The sequence below is a fragment of the Carassius auratus genome, chromosome 10, assembly GCF_003368295.1.
Source record: "Carassius auratus strain Wakin chromosome 10, ASM336829v1, whole genome shotgun sequence".
Taxonomy (NCBI): Eukaryota; Metazoa; Chordata; class Actinopteri; order Cypriniformes; family Cyprinidae; genus Carassius; species Carassius auratus.
Window position 1 is genome coordinate 18,551,205 of NC_039252.1, and position 21,482 is coordinate 18,572,686.

Below are 21,482 nucleotides of genomic sequence, written 5' to 3' on the forward strand. Positions count from 1 at the left end.
TCATTTGAGTCAGTTCGGGAGTTCGTAGCGGGTTCGCGAATCATTTGAGTCAGTTTGTGGATCACGAATCATTTGAGTCAGTTTGGGAGTTCGGAGCGGGATCGCGAATCATTTGAATCAGTTCGGGAGTTCGTAGCGGGTTCGCGAATCATTTGAGTCAGTTTGGGGTATTATAGCTGTATATGGATAGGCATTTTTAAATAATTTAGTAGCTAGTTCTAATTACGTTTTCCAAGTGTGTTTAGGTGTGATATGTGAACTTGTATTTTTTGTTTTACTGATGTGCCTTTTAACAGTATTAAGTATATTCAAAAACTGAACAAATCGTGCCTAAAAAGTGCACGCATCTAGGCTAATGTAAAGTTACATGATAAAGTCATACTAGTGCTCATGTGCATTTTGAGTGCGTTCTTTCACTGCATTATTCGGTGTATTCAAATAGCTACATTTATGAATGCATGTGATTGTGAATGATCACAAAATTCAAGATATGGGGATTAGAAAATGTATATATTTATATCATTTTATGTAGTTAATCAATATCACACGAAGAGAGCCATTTCAGTTGTTCTCCAAAAATCAGCATGATTAAAATGTGATATTAAGTTACTACAAACAATAATTTAATTACAAATACAAAATGTTGCAGAATAATTTAATATATGAATTAATAATATGAATAATATAATAATATGAATAATATAAAATCTATCTATCTATCTATCTATCTATAAATAAAAACAGACTCATCCAGTCAGCATAATTTATTCTGAATTAGGACATGAACTGAAGGCACATTCTTTTTCATTAGCATGACAATTAATGCATATTTCAGGTCAAAACCGGAATGCATTCTGACAACTTTCACAGAAACACAACAATAAAACCCTGTTTATCCCCACAGCTGTTTCCTGACCCAACATGGGTCGCCTATGCCTTTTACAAAGTCAAATAAACACTAGATCATGATTTGACTGCAACACGGTATCATTTAGAGTAGACAGTATATCTAAAACATGTCTTTTAAGAGTCAAGAACCACAGGCACAAATGATCATGACAGTTAAACCTCTTCAAGACTGTTACGCTCAAGGTGAAATACATGTTATTTAGTATTTATAAACTCTTAAACAGTTGCATACTACGAGTTAAGCCACTCGAGTTCTCTGGTCTGCTGTGTAAGACATGAAAACCATGCTGAAAATCTGCTTTATACATTGTCTGTTACATGTCAGTTTTCACCTCTGTTATCAGTTTGGTTAGAGCATCTTGAAGTAGAGGTAGGAAGAGAAAAACAAGCACGCTGAATCGTCTTTAAGGCATGGACTGATTTGATCCGGTGACCTTTTTCACATCATTAACAACACTCACCTCGTGTTAAAGAAGTAAACATTGTATTTGAGTGATCTGGCTCTTTGGTGAAACAACACTGTTCAGTTTTTAAAAGCGCAGCATGAGTTGTGTTATTGATTTCAGAGAGTTATTGTATATATATATATATCACTGTTCTTATGCTATACTGTTACAGAAGGGTTTAATTATACACTAATTACGGAAATGATTTAATGTAAACAAGTAGAATTACAAAAAATAGATTATATGATGTTTATTAATAGAGGCACTTAAAATAATCACTAAATCTGGATTACTACCAAATGTGAAAGTGCATATGTACCACTAACACTTGTCAAAAGTTATGCATTTTAGAAGTTTTTAATGAAATCTCTTCATTTTGGCTGAATTTACATGCTCAAAAACACAGTAATATTGTGAAATATTATTATAATTTGTTCTATGTGAATATGTGTTAAAATGTAATTTATTTCTGCGTTCAAAGCTGAATTTTCATCAGCATTATTACTCCAGTCTCACGAATCTTCAGAAATCATTCCGATATGCTGATTTGCTGTTTAACCTGTAATACTATTTCACAATATCACTCTTTTCCTTGTATTTTGCAGTTTAGAAATGCAGCCTTGCTGAGCAGAAGAGACTTCATTAAAAACATTAAAAACCCATTTGTATCTCACAATTAAAAACTTTGGTTATTTTATGCATTTTAGACTACAGGTTAAGATTTTTCTAAAAGGCATATTCTGTTTCTTAAGTTGCACGGTGTTCAGATTAGGCTCTCAGCACTTAGTATACAATCACACGTAAAGGAAAACAAAATTAAATTACATACAATGGAAACTGTATGGTATAATATTTGCTGGTAAATTGCACTTTAGAAAATAATAATAATGTTAAAACTACAATAACAATGTTTAAAAAATAAAGTTTAAATGAGTCTCCCTAAAGATGTTATTTCCCATAAAAAAATTAAATGAAAAAAAAAGTATAATTTAAATTGGTCTCTGGTAAAAACTAGTTTTCAAGTGTTTGGTGTCTTTCTGACATTAGTTGGGAGGATTAAATGATGGTAATTAAGCACATTCTGTTGGCAGATATTTTGGCCCCTGAGTAAAGGCTCTCTGTTGTCACACCGGTGTGATGTCATAAAGCCAGACTCCGCCCATCAGCGTCACGTCTCCATTAATCCGTCTTCCACACCTTGTTGAGAACTTTAACTACTTCCTCGTAGATTATGAACACTATAGCCACGTCCAGACAGACCCGGCCTAACCTGGGCACCGTGCCTTTGTAGAACCTACAGGAGAGAGAAAAACGAAGCGAGTGCGTTTAAGTGAATGCATAAATCCGAACCACAGGAAACCTTTCATTATGCATTACAGTAATGAGAATTTGGTGAGAGGATGTGCTTAAAACAATGCCAAAAATGTGTGTGTCTTTATAAAAAACTGAATTTGGGGGGTAAATTGTGATCCCAAATGTTTTTATGAAATTGAAATTGAAGTTCTAAAAAGAGTTAAACTGAAATAAAATTAATTATTAAAGATAATTTTTTATAAATTAACAGAAATTATATTTCGAACTATTTAATTTCCGTTTCACTGATTTTAGAATTTGTAATTTTAGTCAATTAATCGTTTTAGAACTAATAAAAATTATATAAAATTATTATAACGTAAACTAAAATAAAATGTAAATAAAAAATGTTTAAACATTTGGTCAAAAAGATTTGTCAAAAATTTGTAATGGTCTTAGAAATAAAGTTTTTTTTAATAAAAAAAAAAAAATCTAATTTTAATGAAAAAAATGTTTCATTTTAGTTTTAGTTATTTTAGTTTAGTTATTATTTAGCATATTTAGTTTATCAATCTTTTTTATTACAAATTACATATTTACAATGACAACTATTATTGATACATTTCTGTAGGTGAAATAAAATTAAAAAATAAATATTATTAAAATATTATGAAGTTAAAACTGAAAAACTTAAGACTAACTGAAGCTAAAGTTGAAGTTCTAAAATTACTTAAACTAAAATTGAAATAAAAATACATTATAATTAAGTAAATTAGAATAAAATTAGAAAATGTTGTCATTTAAAATAATGTGGAAAATTAACAATGGTCCTAGAAATAGTAAAAAAAAGAAAAAAAATTTAATTTAAGGGTATTTAATGCCCTTTCGTGAGATTGACCCATGATGTCATGTTTACTTACGCAGCTGCTCCTTCATGTTTCATGATTTTGATGGCGCAGTCAACTGTACTCTTATATTTGTGAGCTTCCAATCCCTGAAAACATCATAAAAAACAATATTCAACCATCCTGTTGATGTTTCACTACAGTCTTGCTTCCTGCTTATCACACACCTGCATTCTGGTTTTGATCACATCCAGTGGTGTGTTTCCAAACACGCTTGCAGCTCCAGCAACGGCTCCGAACACTCCGGTCACCAGAGGGTTAATGGTCTTCTGGGGGTTATCACCTAGTGTTAGAGTGAACACAGTGATCACTGCAGCACACATAGGGCTCACATAATGATAACTATTAGACTGTGCTTCACACCTTTGTACCAGTTTCTGAGGGCGGTCATGACGTAGAATCGGATGGCCTGGTTCGAGCCCTGCTTCAGGACTGTTGCAGTCAGTCCCTGATATGTTCCTTTGAGTCCTGGGAAAACAGACCAGAGTTTTATTACAACTCTAAATAAAGTTTCATTCTACTCTCATGATGGGAATTTAGTAAATGCAAATTTGAAAGAAAAAATAAATAAACCAATTATTAATATTTTCAGTAATTTTAATAAAAGCTATAAATAAATAACATATAAATATTAGACAAAAAACAAAATCTTGAACTGAAAACACTTTTAGAAATGTTGCATTGGTCACTAAGCAAAATAAACAAGTTTAAGTATTTAAATGAACAAAACTTAAACTGAAATAAAAATAAAGCTACATAGAAATGACGAAAGCACATTAAGTTGACTGTTGACTGAATTTCAAACTAAAATCAAAATATAAAAATAAAACAATTTAAAAAATACTATAATTTATAAATAATACTAAAATAACATTGCTTCATGCTCTACAAAACTTTGACAAAAACATTTCTGGGGTGCTTTCATAATAAACATAGCTATAATAGTAAATATATACTATAATGACTATTATGAAATAGTCTAAATAAAATGTAGAAAGAATGTGTTTTTATAAAGTGACATTTATAAAGTTAAATTCACTAGAAAAACGTGTGTTATTTAAGTATCACTGACTACTATTTTAATAAAGTTTTTTATTTTCACTTAAACAATTTTTTTTGCGTTTTAGTAATTTTGTTGTGCTTTTGTAAAATTAAGTAGTTTTAGATACACGTCTTTATGATTGTAGTAATGATTCGGTTTTAGAGATTTTAACGCATCAAGTTGAAGTAAACCAAAATAAGTATAGTATAGTATATATTTACGTAATGCCATGTCAGCATCAAATGCTATTTTCATGGCAAAAACAATAGAACATATAACAAATATAACAAATTTAATAAAAACCAGCGAACAAACAAACACAAGTTATTTCACACAAGATTTGTTACATCAACATGTGATGAAAATTCTAAATCGTTTCCTGGCAGAATTTTACTAAATAACTCTTTAAACTTCATGAAAGAGTCTTGTCTTTACATTAAAAGCTAGACAGTCCAATAAAATATATGTTTAACAGAAAGACAAACCTTGCAAAACATACACGGAGTAATAAACTAAGATAAGAAATGTTGCTTTGACAACTGGCTGGAATAAAATGGGTTTTTTTTCCAATCAATGTTTATTTTATTTGAATGAATGACTAAAAGAGTGTAATTTGATTAATCTCCAGGCGGTGGCGCTGCAGACTAAACAATCCACCATCCACATGTACCTTGTGTTCTGACTATTTCCCTCACGCCGTGGAAAAATCCTCGGTACTTTGGGTTTGCTGAGGTCTGGTCGTGGATGAATTTTACCTGAAGGAAAAGGAAAACATATTCTATTTATATCAGAGTTAATTCAACCAGACATCACTTCATAATGGTTGTACTACACATGCATTTCAAATATATGTGTGTAATGCATTAAAAACTGCTATGCAAGCTATATTTCTCCCGAGTGTGTTGATGCATTGGATTCTTTTTGTACACAACTGGTAAAGCACAGGTATGGTAGGTTATTCTGCGTCTAGACAGCAAGTGAGCAATGCAATGTGACTAAAGTTAAATGTTGCATGCGTAATCTTAAGCACTAGGCCTCTGACTATCAATGCATGCTAAAAGCATCAGTATATCAGGTTGCACACCTTTACAGTCTCCATAGGACACACCACGAGCACAGCCTCGGCCACTCCTGCTCCCAGACCGCAGAGCAAGCCTCGAGTGCTGTCCAGCTTCCCAGACTCATCCCTCATCTTATTACTGAGGAACTCAAACATCCCAAACCTGCAGAGAGACACATGACCTTACTACAACTGTCACGCGAATCACAAAGAAATAGGAAAATAACAACGAATCAATTATAATAATAAAACTAATAAATACTATAATATAAAAATAACATTACTTCATGCTTACATGATTTTGAAAACTTTGAGCCATATAAAATAACTTTGTACTTTGCAGAACAAAGTTTACAGGATAAGTGAAATGAGTTAATAAATCGAAATAATAAATAACTATACGTATAAATATCAAAATTTTATATATATATATATATATATATATATATATATGTGTGTGTGTGTGTGTGTGTGTGTGTGTGTGTGTGTGTGTGTATGTGTGTGTGCAGTTTTAATCAGTTTTTATAGTTTTTTTGTATTTTATTTTATTTTATTTAGTTGCTTTACTTCAAGTAAAAAAAATTCTGCATGGTTTTCCTTTTATGTAACTTCAACAACCTTGAAATGCGCATATATATATATATATATATATATATATATATATATATATATATATATATATATATATATATATATATATTTGTGTGTGTATATTAATTATGTATATAGACATACACACGCGCAGAATATATTTAGAAAATATTCACATGTATTTACATGTATATAATATTCAAGTAATTTATATTATATATAAATATATTTAAACAATGCACGTGTGTGTGTGTGTGTGTATATATATATTAAATATACATAGTAAACAAACATATACTATGTAAACAAAAACATTGATTTTGGATGCGATTAATAATTTGAAAGCAATAATATATATATAAATAAATATATAAAAACACACACACACGGTTGTTTTTGTGAAAAGTGTGTTCATCCCGTAATGGTTTTTATACTGTACAAACTGTATATTATATGGCCCTACACCAACCCTACCCCTAACCCTAACCCTCACAGGAAACTTTGTGCATTTTTACTTTTCTCAAAAAACTCACTCTGTATGGTTTATAAGCGTTTTGAAAAATGGGGACATGGGTTATGTCCTCATAAGTCACCCTCTCCGTGTAATACCTGTGTCATACCCATGTCATTATACAGAGTTGTGTCCTGATATGACACAAAAACAAGAGCACACACACACACACACACACACATATATACATAGCTGATTTTCATTTGTGTGTCCAATATTTTAATTAATAGACGTAAATGACTTAATAGTTTACAAATGTAGATGCAAATGTAAAATCCTAGCTGGACTGGCTGATATGTCATGTCAGTGAGCAAGTAGCACTCTAAAAAAAGACAGATCTACTCGATGAAATGTTGCAAGAGCGGAGCTAAATTAGAAAGTGTGGGCAGCTCTCAGCGGGAATGATGTCATTCTTCACACTGACAGTCGAAGTCTAATCCCAGCGGCTCAGGAAGTGCTCACCTCACTGCCGATTTGGGAATGGATCCATAGAGCAGAGAGCTCAGACCGCGATACAGACCCTTCACCCCATGACCACGCACCGTCTGCTTCACACAGTCAACTGATGAGACACGACACAAGAAATACACCACTTCAGTATCATTACAAGAGAACATGACCAGACTGTTGAAATATTACACCGCTGATTGCAAGCATGGAATTGGCTAATAAATTAAGCGTGTTGAACAATCCGTGCTGATAAACTTGTGAAAAGGGGCCACAAAGTCCAGCAGCTGATAAACATGAAGCCAAAGCTTGTGCAACTGATGAACCATCATTCAATGAAAGAGTTTGGAAAGCTCTCAGGTCTGAATGAAGACCACTGCTGAGTGTTTACTGTAGATCAGAATGAAGTCATGAGAGGAAATACACACCGATGCCTTTGTAGCGAGGCGGGTTTGCCCTCTCATCTAACTGGAGCTGAGTTTTCACATACTCTGTAGGAAACGTGATGCAGATTTCAATGCCTCCGGCAATCCCACCTGCAAAACACAGAGAATTTATTAATAGTGCCACAAATCAGGGTTATTTTGGTTAAGAATTAAGTAATTTTTTTTTACCTAAAACAAAAAAAAGCCCCCAAAAATTGTTACTTGACATAAAAATATGTTAACAGAAATAAGTCATACATATACATACACACAATAAATATTATATATATATATAATATTTTCAAAAAATGATGTTGTTTATATGTGACTCTGGACCACAAAACCAGTCTTAAGGGTCATTTTTTCGAAACTGAGATTTATACATCTGAAAGCTGAAAGACAATATTTGGTCGAGATACAACTTCTAGAAAATCTGGAATCTAAGGGTGCAAAAAAATCTAAATATTAAAAAAATCATCTTTAAAGTTGTTCAAATGAATTCTTTGCAATGCATATAACTAATCAAAATTTAAGTTTTTATATATTTACAGTAGGAAATTTACAAAATATATTTATGGAACATGATTTTTTTTTAAATATCCCAATGATTTTTGGCATAAAAGAAAAATCTATGATTTTTACCAATACAATGTTGTTTTGGCTATTGCTACAAATATACCCCAGAGACTTAAGAAAAGGTTTTGTGCTCCAGGGTCACATATAATAATATTATTTATATTATGTTTTGAATTATTAATATATTGCTAGGCTAGTTTCTGTGAAAATCCGGTTTCTAGATATGGCTCATTATAAATGTAATCACTAATCTCAATAGTAATAGCAATTCTTGCCTAACTATTTGAATGATATTTTAGCCAACTAATCGTACACTGAACAAACTGATTTACAACATAACAATTTACTCAAGAAATTTCAAGCAAATTTCACAAATAATCACAAAGATAGTTGCACATCGAATTAAATATGAAACTGTAAAGCAGAAAGACTAAAATATAAATTTATTGTAAAGCATACTCCCATCATCTTTTAAAAAATCTTTATTTTTTTGTTGAAAATATATAATTATTATATATAATTATAAATATACCAATATGGAGTCAGTAAGATTTTAAATGTTAATCTTCTGCTCACCAAGGCCCCATTCATACAGTAAAAACAGTAATATTATCATTTTAACTAGCTGATTCCTATTTTTATATATTGTTAAATTTAACAAATTAATTTTCAGCATCATTACTCCAGTCTTCAGTTTTTCAGAAATCATTCTGATATTCTGATTTGCTGCTCAAGAAACATTTCTGATTATTATCCATGTTATAAACAGCTGTGCTTCATATTATTGTGAAACCATGATATATTATTTTCAGGATTCTTTGATGGATAGAATGTTCAAAAGAACAGCACTTATTTGAAAAAGGACCTTTTTTAACATTATAAATGTCTTTACTGTTGCTTTTGAACAATTTAATGCATGCATACTTTTGATTGGTAGTTTAGGAGTTTACACACCAGTGATCATCTCAGAGTAACATGAAAGTCCTAATGATCTGAGGCCACCTTAACTGTGTGTGATGAGCACATCTGCAGCTCTACAGGGGGCGTGTCCTTCTGGCTCAGAGGATCCGCCCCCTGCTCTCTCTGATGGATGGGTGTGACAGTCAAACAAACATCTTGCTCTATAATAAGATCTCTGACACATTTACACTTCTTTCACTGTGTCAAATGAATCTGATTCAACATGCAGACATTATTATACACTGTTACTGCTAAATATTACTGCTCTTTCATAACTCAGAAGAGTTAGTTTTCATTTAGGTATCAACTTTGTCTAAGGTGTTTCTGCTCAAATAACCACGAATGAGTAAAGATTTGTCATACTGTAATATTATGTAGCGATAAAATGGATATCAGAGCAGTCTTGAGATCTTTGGTCACATTTTAATTTAGATTGAATTAGAGTTTGGTTTTCTACAGGATGCACTAAAAAGCTTACTATATATCAAATGCAATGCATGCTAATGCAATTGTGAACTAATTAAAATACTACCCTCCTTTTATAGAGTAAAAAGGAGAAGAAAAATGTGAAGACACAAAAATAAAAAGCAAATGTTGCTGTGTCATTAATTGGCCTCAAACAACTGGTCATATAGCATTAATAAATGCTTTATGCTTTATATTTATAATTCCTCTAAATGACTTCTAGTGCATAAAACACAATTTCTTGTTCCTGTTCACTGTCTCTTCATTTTAGTGATGTTTCGTCATCAATGATAATTTCTGGAGCAATCCTGTGTGCGTTCAGGAAACTTGAGGTTTTTTTGCATATATATATATTTTTTTCTGTTCAACATCAGTATACCTGTTTAACAGGTTGTAGCATAACTGATGAGTGCTAATGTGTGTTATAGCCTCAGGTGAAATAGCAGAATATAGAGCAGGAGTGTCAGATATATAACCTGTTTGACCTGCTGACCTCCCTGAGCCACAGAAACTGCCCTGAGGGAGAGTCGAGGGGTACAACCATCCCAAAATCACCATGCATGCTCACCAAGGCTGCATTCAGTTGATAAAAATACAGTAGAATCAGAAATACCGTCTGTGAAATATTAATCTAATCTAATCTATTTTCTTGTATTTGTGGAAACCAAGGTTTATTCGATGAACAGAAAGTACAAAAGAACAGCATTATTGTCATTTTTGATCAATTTAATGCATCCTTTCAAATATCAAACAATAGTAATAAAGGAAGTTCAGGCCACATATACTACTAATTCACTTCGGTTGAATTATATGAAACTATCTTGTGTTTTCAGTACTAGGGAAAATGTCATGGTCAACTCCAGATTCCTTCTAACAAATAAAGCAAATAACACTTTATAAATGTCAGAAACAACATTAGAAGTTTTCAGGAAGCAAGGCATGTTTGGTCAGATCCTGAAGGCAGACTGCATGACACACCTAATCCTGCTTTACGTCCATAAATCAAACAAAGATGCAATCAGTGGCCTTGCGTGAGTAGTGACAGGCGTGAGCCATCCGATCATGAAGTACTAGTATAACTGGTCCTTTACCATCAAAACCTCTGTTTGTTGTTATATTTATACGTTTGTTTACCCCAAACACAACATGTATCCATTATTTTGATTTTAAATCCAAACGTTGTTACTTAAAATGCTTTTTCAACATTGTGTTTCTTTTTTTAAAAGTACAGTACAGTAATGCAATCTTTCATCAATTATTCAATGCTTTTTACCTTTACATTTACTTCTATATTTATATATTAAGCTGCTAAAGCAAAACATTTAAACTAATTTTCTTACGTTATCAGAAATATTCTAAATTAAAACTTACCCAGAAACATTCAGTTCTGCTGCCTTTTCTTTTGCATTTAAATCTTTATAAACAAGCAGTCCTGCAGTTCATAAAAAACTTTAATTAAGAACTTTTAAATTATCGCTGTGTTTATTTAGAAGTACTCTTTTTCTTTAAACCTGGCTAAAAAAAACCATAGCCTATATGTGTTGGCTGTGAAACACAGTAGACTTTAATTATATGCATTTATGGTGTAATTACAAAATTGTGTCAATGCATGTTCATATTCATGCAAACAATGTGCTGTTAGTTTAATTCAGTGCTTGCAGAGCATGTTCTAGTAAACATATTTAATATTTCAACACTCACAGACGTCTGCATTCTATGTTACTGTGTTAATGTGTCCATGCATGCCACAGGCTCTGTCATCATATCATGTCATGCATCCAACACATTTATCACACCACTGAGCAATTACTGGGAACAGAATGAGCTTCATGCAGCACATAATTAGTTATGAATGAAACTACTATGAGTTTCTCATTAACTATCAGTACAGTACTGCAAGACGTTAACCACACTAACTAAAGACTATAGAGCCAAAAGAGTCTCAATAAAGATAAATGCACACACTTCATTCACATATGCACACATAGGATTCATACATGCACACATGATTCATAAATACACACACAGGATACACAAATGCGCACAAAATTTACAAATGCACACACAACATTTTTAAAGCACAGAAGATTCACAAAAAATCAAAATATATGTGTGTGTGCATCAGAAATACATTTCTGAATCTTGTCCTGTGCATTTGTGAATCTTGAGTGCATTTGTAAATGTTGTTTGCATTTCTGAATTGTGTGTGTATTTCAGAATTTTGTGTGCATTTGTGAATCTTCTGTGCTTTAAAAATGTTGTGTGTGCATTTGTAAATTTTGTGCGCATTTGTGTATCCTGTGTGTGTATTTATGAATCATGTGTGTGCATGTATGAATCCTATGTGTGCATATGTGAATGAAGTGTGTGCATTTATCTTTATTGAGACTCTTTTGGCTCCATAGTAGACACTTCAGGGAAAGGTGGAAAATAGACAGACTATAACTACACTTTCAAGGTGACAACTTTATCCATAGATGCCAAGAAGAGAATGAAATAAAGAAAAAAATAATTTTAATGCATTATTAATGGAATGTTATCATAGTTTGGAACCAGTCATAAAAGGATCAAATAAAAATAACAATCAAATAGGATAAAAGAAACTATAATGAAAATATTCATTATGAATAATCTTATTTGACTATTATAAGTACTTATTTGATTGAATTCCTTTAGGATTTTTTTTAACTGTTTCTGAAATATTAAACGTAAATCAAAGGCACTTATGGATAACAGCAATAAAGAAACACTTTATCGATAAAGAAAAGTGAAGAACATGTCTGGGTCATATTTCACCCCAAAAATAAAAGTCACAAATAAGTCCTGAAAGACAATACTTCAATTTTAACAGATTCAATTTTAAATAATAAAAATTAAATAGTATTAGATATTAAATAATAGATCATTTAAATAGTATGCAAAATATTAAATAAATAAAATAAAAAATTTTTTTTTACCACATTCCAGTAGTGAGAATTAAGGTGTAAAATGTTCTTTTACTGTGATTACTAATATTACTAATGTGATTATAATTTTTATATATATACTTTTTTTTAGGGTGTAATGTGAACTGACAACTTTGATTGAAATGTTCTATTTTTGTTACAGGCAAGTCTTGACTGTTACATTGTAACACAGAAATGCTAAACTGTATCAAGGTTTATAGTTCCTTTGCATCAGTTGTACACAGCATGACACGCACACACACACACACACACACACACACACACACACACACACACACACATCCCAGTCCTGCACACTGAATACTCGCCTGTGCCGTGATGCTGACTACAGCCCTGTAGGGATCAAGTAAACAGTGTGGATGACAGTGCAAAAACTGCGCGGCACAGCTGATCTGGAGTCAGTCACAGCATTAAGTCACAGTTTCTGACGTGATTCATAAGCGCAAAAAGACACTTACCAGCTAAAATGGCCTTTCCAGGGTGTGTGAGTTTGGCTTGTCCTGCGGGCGCAGCGGCTGATAAACAGTGCGGTCTGTGGAAAGGACTCACAAATTTCTGGTTCCCTGACATTTTTCTTCTTTTAAAGCGGGGTTTGCAGAAATATGCGCCTCCTGCACAGCAGAAACAGTATTATTAGTGTAAACGGCGCTCATAAGTGAAGTGACGTGCTCTGTATGATCTTTTGACAGCTCAAGTTTCCTGTTGTTCACTGTCAGTAGTACTGACTCAGTGTGTGCGTGTGTGCGTGTGTGTGTGTGTGTGTGTGTGTGTGTGTGTGTTTAAGGGAGGGAGAGTCTCTCTCGGAGCGCCATGTTTCTGTTAAGGTGGAACGGAGCGGACGCTTTTCTTGAAGGTTCCTGAATGTGAAATGCACACGTCATAACATCATATCAGGACAATAAGCTCATTAAATTTTACAGAAGTTGTTTTTGGAGAACTTGTAAACGAAACTACTATGTACTTTATTAGGGGAAGATACAAGTTTTGCGCTTTTAAGTAGCAGCGATATATTTAAAAAAGAGAAAAGAGGAAATAAAAAAAATTATATGCCTTTTTTGTCACATTAAGCCTTTTACAGCGTCTTCATTGTTTATTTTTTAGATGCGATTTATATTTTATGTTAAGGTTTTATAATTTATTATTTTAAGGTTTTAAAATAAAAGGCAAAATTAGTCGTTTTATTAAAATTATCTTGATTTACTAAAATAAATAAATTATAATTATAATTATTACATTTTATAGACGTGTTGAAAAAACTAAAAAAAATGTCAAAAAACATTATTCAAACCTTCACAAAAAAAAACTAAAAAAAAAACGAATTCAATATATTATTATATTTAAAAACTATAATAGTATCTCAATGATACTAATACAACACTGGTAGAGATTATGCACGTATCATTTAAAAGTTATTTTTAAGATTGCAAAGGGGGAAAGAGCATATGAAAAATATAATTTATTATTTATAATTAAAAATGTATGTGAAAATTCCTAGGACTCAGGAATTTCCAAGTGATCCAGTATAATGTGAACGTGAAGCCATCTGCTGGTAACTGTGTGTGTGTTTGAGTAATAATAAAGCAGAGTTGAATATGGGCACATGATTAATTTCAGCTGTAAATTGCAGCGTCTGCTATCTCTCATTTGTCTGTATTTGAAGATTTAATGGATGAGTACTGCGGAAAAGAAAAAAAGAAAAAAAATGGCGTGGGAATCATATATATATATATATATATATATATATATATATATATATATATATATATATATATATATATATATATATATATATACATTTTTTTTTGTTTGTTTTTTTTTTTTTTTGTGTGTGTGTGTGTGTGTGTGTGAAAAAACCATAGACAGTAAAAGAAACACCACTTTCTAATGTCTTGTTGGGGACTTTTATTTAGAAATGTTTTTTGTGACGCCAGTGCGCATGCGCAGTGTGTCTCCTTCAAAGTGTCCTGTAGTGTCAAATCTGAAACACAGGACACACTAAATCTTCTGTATTCGTTTCGCATCATCATTTTATTTGTCTCAACAACAACAACAGCAACAACAGCATCCTCGGTATGAATTTATAAATCTATTTTTAACCAGACTGCTTCTTTAAATATAGTTGTGTGTGGTGTTGTTATAGCAGTGATAGTTAATGAAAAACAGACAGCACAGCACAACAGCTCCTTTCCATAACCTCACCCTAGTTTCTTTTCAAACATCTTGTCATTTGTTAACTGTAGTTTTGTGTTGTTAATGATTAAATGTGACGTTTTGCCCTGTCTGTGCAACATGTTGGTGCTTTCTGCATATGATTAAGTCTTAAAGGCTTTTCCTCCATTCATGATTAGATTATGAGCTCGAGACCACGCCCCCTCATGCATAAACACACATAGCTGTTTTGTTTGCATCTCAAGTGTCAAGTTTCCTTAATTTTCCTAAAAGAACAAGGCATCGCTGATGTGTTATAGTATGCATTTCTACTGAAACAAATGAACACCAGCTTTATGTTCCTCATTTCAGAATTAATGTCACTAAATATACCTTATCCTACATAGGCAGTATTTATAGATATAATAGACACATTGCTCTAAAACGCTGCCTACAGTCCATTTAGTTTGTACTGTAAAAAACCCACATGGACAATCATGTAAAAATAGATGCACAGTTTTAAGGATGCTGGTTGGCATTGTTTTTGCATGCAATCAAGTTAGAATTAGCTGTTTTTTTTCTAGTATCTAACAGCCCCTCATAAAGTAATGTGAAAATAAAAGTGAAATCTGTTGGCAGTCGAAATGCAATCATGTACGGATTATAAAAGCTTGATATACTAACTAGAAAAAGAACAACTACTGTGAACTAGATTCACACAGTGGGTATGGTAACTGATTCCTGCATCTGCAGGTTCATCCCTGGTTTCCTCAAAAATTTCATTTTTGTATCTTACTTACACCATTGACAGTTCAAACATGCTGACGTTTCCCTTTCGTTTATGTATCAGATATAATGGCTGTTCCTCCTGCATACTCAGACCTGGGAAAAGCAGCCAAGGACATTTTCAGCAAGGGTTACGGTGAGGAAACTCACTCCATCCTGGAAAAGATGTTTGCTTTAAGGACAAGTTGCATTCTACTGTATTTAATGTGTTCGATTTGTTTGTAGGTTTTGGGATTGTTAAATTGGACCTCAAAACTAAATCTCAAAATGGAGTGGTGAGTTAGTTTTTTTTTTTACATATTGGCCCAACTAGAACAAAATTATATTTTGCATAATTAAAATGTAGATCTATTTTAAGAACCATTAAAGGAATAGTTCACCAAAAAATGAAAACTAGCTGAAAATCTTGTTTGTTTTTCAGAACAGATTTGAAGAAATGTAGCATTACATCAGTGTCTCATCAATGGATGCTCTGCAGTGAATGGGTGCCGTCAGAATGAGAGTCCAAACAGCTGATAAAAACACCACAATAATCCACACCACTCCAGTTCCTCAGTTAATGTCTAGTGAAATGAAAAGCAACAAATCCATCATCTACGTTGCTTCTGGACAGAATACTAGTCCATAATCCACAATAATTCTTCCTCCAGTGATAAAGTCAACATCCATCCACGTATATTTGTTTATAACTGTTCTGGCTTGCAAGATGTGCTTGATCTGAGCAGATTTCCCTACTGTTTCAGACCAGACAGCTTTTTAATTAGAGAAAGCCATATGATGGATGGAGGACTCCTACAATATTCTAACAAATTGAAGTTAAAATGTCTTAATGATGGATTTGTTATTTCACAAGACATTAACTGATGGACTGGAGTGCTTGTGGATTATTGTGATGTTTTTATCAGCTGTTTGGACCCTCGTTCTGATGGCACCCATTCACTGCAGAACATGAGCAAGTGATGCAATGCTACATTCCTCCAAATCTGTTCAGACGAAGAAACAATTTTTGGGTGAACTTTTCCTTTAAGGTGTAATTGTTCTTTTGACAATTAAGCAAATTGAATTACGTTAATGTTTAATTGTCATGTATGTAAACATTAAAGCAATTTTTGTGTCTTTGATGCACCATTATGGGAAATGCATTTAAATGGTAAGATGACTGTAGGAGTGTTTGTGTGATGTATCATGTTTCACTCTGAAGACCCCCACATCACACATCATTTACCATACATGCGGAACTGCCTCAACCTTTATCTTGATGTCAGTTATTCATGGGAACTATTTCCACGTCATGTCTGAATATATTTTATAATAATTTTTCCCTCATTACACAACCAACATTGCTTCAGTTAAATAAGAGTCACGTCCCGTCAGTGTTTGTGGGTCACAATCAAAATCCACCTAATTCTGTCTCATCGCTCTAATGTCACGAGTCACCAGCTCACACTGTCCTGATTAAATGTGTCATTTTTAATAATGCACAAATATAGACTTCCTAACAGATACTGTTAACCGTTAAATACAGGGTTGTTGGTAACAGTGTTGTTATTTTTAACTAATAGTAAAATTAACATTATAAACTTTGATATTTAAAAATTTAAATGTCAATCATTTGGTAGATTAGTAATTGACAATATGGTAGTTTTCCATAGTGGAGGTGTTGTTTTTAACTAACTAAAATTAATATTATTTAAAATCTGTATTTCAAATAAAGCTGAAATTATATAGATATTAGATGAAAAGCTTAAAGTAAAAAAAAAGTACTAAAAGAATACTAAAAGTACTAAAAATTTATTGAAATAATAATGAACTAAAGTTATTTTAAAAAATATTGAATATAAAATCTTACATATTTAATTAAATATTTAAATAATAGGAATACACTAACTAAAAAATGACAATTGAAGAAAATTATTTACTTTTACCTAATTATGTATTTATTATTTACTAAAACTTTGAATTTGAAAGCTGAAAATAAAAAAAATAAATAATTGAAAATATTAATAAGTACTATAATAGTGTATAAAGGACACTCATTTGTAGAAATAAAAAAGCTTCAAATAGCCAAATATTTATAAGTATGCAATACAATCTGAAATCAAAACATAATTTACAACACAAATGTAGTAAAAAAAAAAAAATTATTTATAAAAAAAAAAAAAAAAAATCCTGTTCATAAACTCTAATCAACTGCAGGAGTTCAACACATCTGGATCCTCCAACACGGACACGGGGAAAGCCGGCGGGAGTTTGGAGACCAAGTATAAGATGAAGGATCTGGGATTGAGTTTAAACCAGAAGTGGAACACAGACAACATGCTCACTACAGAAGTGTCTGTGGAAGACCAGGTCTGAGCACACTCTCCTCATGACCTTTGACCCCTACTGAGTTGCACTGAGTATGTCATATTCATAATTTGCTGTATCATCTCCTCAGCTCGTCCAGGGGTTGAAACTGGTCCTGCATACGTCTTTTGTACCGAACACAAGGTGAGTCGTTAGTATCTGACGCATTAAAGCTGGTTTGATGATCTGGTTTGGTGTCTTTTGACAGTGTTATTCTCTCTTTAGCAAGAAGAGCGGTAAACTGAAGACCGGTTACAAGCGTGACTTTGTCAACGTGAGCTGTGACATTGATTTCGAGGGTCCGCTCGTGCACTCTGCAGCGGTTCTGGGATACGAATGCTGGCTCTTGGGCTACCAGATGGCGTTTGACACGGCCAAATCCAAACTGGTGCAAAACAACTTCGCTCTGGGATACAAGGCTGAAGATTTCCAGCTTCACACCAGCGTGTAAGAATCAACAACACAGGAAAATTACAGTTTACAGCATTAGTTGATGCACATCAGGGCTGGATATATATATATATATATATATATATATATATATATATATATATATATATATATATATATACACACACACATAAACTTCTCAGTTCTCACTAGTGTTTGGTTAATGAAAATGCATAAAAAATCAATCATGATTGACTGTCAATAACATTTTGAAGGCATGCTATTGGTTGATATGTATCCAAGAAGTGTGTAATGTGTCACCAGTAATGACGGAGCTGATTTCGGAGGATCTGTCTATCACAGAGTCAGTGATCAGCTGGAGACGGCCGTCACTTTGGCCTGGACCTCAGGCAGCAACAGCACACGCTTCGGAGTTGCTGCAAAGTACAAGCTGGATAAAGATGCTTCTGTGTCTGTAAGTTCACAGTCTTCACACATCCACCTTATGTTGTTGAGAAAAAGATATTTCACTTAATGAGCATAGCAAGCTTGTGCTTCCGTTGTACGTGACAGAAATGCTGAGAATGCGAATGCAGATGTGTGTTGCACTATGAGTTTTGACAACATTCAAAGTGTTTTTTACTTTGCATCTTTGCATCTATTTACATGACCTATTTGTTTAGTTGTACTTTATATTTTATTATCTGTGTTTAATGTTCTACTGTTAGTGTTATCTGTATGCAGCAAGGGTCAGGGAGTAACGCAGTTTCAATTCTCGGTATGTATGTGCTGTACATGTGGAAGAATTGACAATGAAGCAGACTTGACTAGACTTGACTTGAAAAGCAAGGTTTGTGTGACTAGAAGCACCATGTTGATTTGGGGATTATTTTCAGGTCTAAATCTGCCTTGACAGGGAAGTGATATTAAATATTCAAAGCCTGGAATGACCAACCTGAGAAGGTTTCTTTTTTTCCCAATATTTCTTCATAACAGGCCAAAGTGAACAATGCCAGTCTGATTGGAGTTGGTTACACTCAGAGTCTTCGACCAGGTAATCGTGTTATAATTATTGTTTATGATCTCTGGATATGAACAGCATAACAATTCTACATTTCTGCGATATGCTAACTGTACAGCAACGAATGCCCAGATGACATTTGCCAAAATGTTCACTATACAATCAAAGCACCGAAGTAGTAAAGTACTTTATCCCAAAGTTCAGTGCATTTCATTTGAAGTGTGAATACTGACTCGAGAGTGATTTTCATCTTCCTTTTTGATTTATTATTCAAGCATGCTATAGGACGTTGAGGAATTATTAAAGGAATGGCTCACCTGAAAATGAACATTTAACTGAAACTTTTCTCACCCTCAGGAAATCTAAAATGTAGATGTGTTTGTTTCTTCATCAGATTTGGAGAAATCTAGCATTGCATCACTTGCTCACCTATAGATGCTCTGAAGTGAATGGGTGCCGTCAGAATGAGAGTCCAAACAGCTGATAAAAACATCACAGTAATTCATCGATTTATGTCTTTGGAGCCAAAAGATGTGTGTCTGTAAGAAATAAATCTATTATTAAGCCGGTTTAACTTAAATACTAAAATACGTGTCCATAAGACATTTTTCTGTGAAAAATTCATCTCATCTGAATCAGGAGAGAAATATGCACAGACAAAGAAGCACTGTTCACCAAAATAATTTTCTAAACAAATATGTCTGTGGATTTTAATGTTAGAGGAATAAACATTTTCACTGGAGGAAGCTTTATTATGGATTATGGCAAGTAATCACCATAAATGGCCAGAAATAATGGTTTGAAAGTAAAAATGTCTTATTGATTGATTTGTTTTATACAATTATGCATCTTGTCACTTTATAAGACATTAACAGATGGACTGGAGTGGTGTGGATTATTGAAATGTTTTTTATCAGGCGTTTGGACTCTCATCCTGATGGCACCCATTCACTACAGAGCATCCATTTGTGAGCAAGTGATGCAATGCTACATTTCTTACATCTGTTCACATGAAGAAACAAAGTCACCTACATTTTGGATGGCCTGAGGATGAGTAAATGTTCAGTATATATATATATATATATATATATATATATATATATATATATATATATATTTTTTTTTTTTTTTGGCAAACTTAAAAAAAAAAAAAAAAAAGATTACAAATGTATGTACTCCACAATATGTAATACACTAGAATTTCATTCCGGTCATCTTGTGACCAATAGTTTACAGTAGTTCTAAGGTACTTATTAACCTCTTCGTGCATCTTTTAATGACTTGCATTCACTTTGTCCCCTTGTGCAGGTGTGAAACTCACTCTCTCGGCCTTGATCGATGGGAAAAACTTCAGCACAGGTGGACACAAAGTAGGACTGGGCTTTGAACTGGAAGCGTAGCTGGCGTAGTGCAAAAGATAGAGAAGAAGAGAGACCCAGTCCTCCTGCATCGCACGCTAGCACTCGATGACTAAAAACACTTAGCGGCATGTTGATGGTTTTTCCAAGTCTGTGGGAGCCGAGTGATTTAATCTCAACCGGCCGCAAGATCTGGCCTTCTAAGGGAAATATTTGCTGATCACCTAATTTATTTAACGACAGCCGTATATTTACCTAGAGCAAACCAAATTACACAAGTAGCGGTAGATGTGCAAGCTTTGCGTGTTTCTCTGGTGATGTCAGTGCATGTTAAGGACTTGGTTTATCACGTTGGTGAGCAAAGGTCATAAACTTGGATGGTTGTAGTTGAGGTTTCTCAGGATGCTGTAGAAGTGATGTTGCACTTCTAGGGCTTTAGGCCTCACAGGAAACTGAACAGACGGCACGCGTATTTTTAGAGCTAGCAACACTATCTTTTTTCACACTCATTGATGGTTAGAGTGCAACTCTGTATTGTGGGAAATAATACCGCTTGCAAACCATTTTAAAAGTGTTTCGGTGTACAAATTAGCTTTTTGTGCATTGAACTCTTTATGGGTACAGATATCAATGCGTTGTACATACAAACTGTTTTTTGCATATTACTATTATTTATATTGTTATCATATATAATAACTAATTTTACAATCTTGAATAAGTTGGAGAAATTTTAATAAACAAAGAAAAACTGAATGCTGTTTTGTGTTATTTAGAGTTGTGCTTGTTTCATGGACCTGCTTCACAGTACAAAAATGAGGAAAAATACGGTACTGTTCA

The 21,482-nt window shown here is 33.1% G+C and overlaps 2 protein-coding genes across 3 annotated transcripts; one reads left to right on the forward strand and one right to left on the reverse strand.

The window, feature by feature from the left end:
• Positions 1-749: 749 nt before the first annotated feature.
• On the reverse strand, positions 750-13,356 carry LOC113110173 (tricarboxylate transport protein, mitochondrial-like). The gene is made up of 9 exons (XM_026274214.1): positions 13,055-13,356; positions 7,633-7,740; positions 7,220-7,319; positions 5,680-5,818; positions 5,266-5,350; positions 3,917-4,021; positions 3,721-3,836; positions 3,569-3,642; positions 750-2,649 (listed from the first exon to the last, which is right to left on the reverse strand). Exons 1-9 carry the CDS (start codon positions 13,164-13,166, stop codon positions 2,535-2,537), a joined length of 954 nt encoding a protein of 317 aa, XP_026129999.1. The 5' UTR covers positions 13,167-13,356; the 3' UTR covers positions 750-2,534.
• A 1,179-nt stretch (positions 13,357-14,535) lies between these two features.
• LOC113110174 (voltage-dependent anion-selective channel protein 2-like) lies at positions 14,536-21,398 on the forward strand. 2 transcript variants are annotated; one of them, XM_026274215.1, is made up of 9 exons: positions 14,536-14,666; positions 15,595-15,666; positions 15,756-15,805; positions 17,727-17,879; positions 17,968-18,020; positions 18,102-18,323; positions 18,591-18,741; positions 19,263-19,320; positions 20,596-21,398. In XM_026274215.1, the coding sequence occupies exons 2-9, from the start codon at positions 15,600-15,602 to the stop codon at positions 20,685-20,687; spliced, it is 846 nt and encodes a 281-aa protein (XP_026130000.1). In that variant the 5' UTR covers positions 14,536-14,666; positions 15,595-15,599; the 3' UTR covers positions 20,688-21,398. The 2 variants fall into 2 exon arrangements, with proteins under 2 accessions (XP_026130000.1, XP_026130001.1); XM_026274216.1 differs by lacking the exons at positions 14,536-14,666; positions 15,595-15,666; positions 15,756-15,805 and adding an exon at positions 16,515-16,680.
• Positions 21,399-21,482: the final 84 nt, after the last annotated feature.

Excerpts from the sequence above, each read along its gene's own strand:
- LOC113110173 (XM_026274214.1), bottom strand. The coding sequence starts at position 13,166 with ATGTCAGGGAACCAGAAATTTGTGAGTCCTTTCCACAGACCGCACTGT. Across the intron at positions 7,320-7,632 it reads GCCTCGCTACAAAGGCATCG|TTGACTGTGTGAAGCAGACG; the intron begins GTGTGTATTTCC and ends GTGTCTCATCAG. Across the intron at positions 3,643-3,720 it reads TGATCAAAACCAGAATGCAG|GGATTGGAAGCTCACAAATA; the intron begins GTGTGTGATAAG and ends TGATGTTTTCAG.
- LOC113110174 (XM_026274215.1), top strand. The coding sequence starts at position 15,600 with ATGGCTGTTCCTCCTGCATACTCAGACCTGGGAAAAGCAGCCAAGGAC. Across the intron at positions 15,806-17,726 it reads CTAAATCTCAAAATGGAGTG|GAGTTCAACACATCTGGATC; the intron begins GTGAGTTAGTTT and ends AATCAACTGCAG. Across the intron at positions 19,321-20,595 it reads CACTCAGAGTCTTCGACCAG|GTGTGAAACTCACTCTCTCG; the intron begins GTAATCGTGTTA and ends CCCCTTGTGCAG.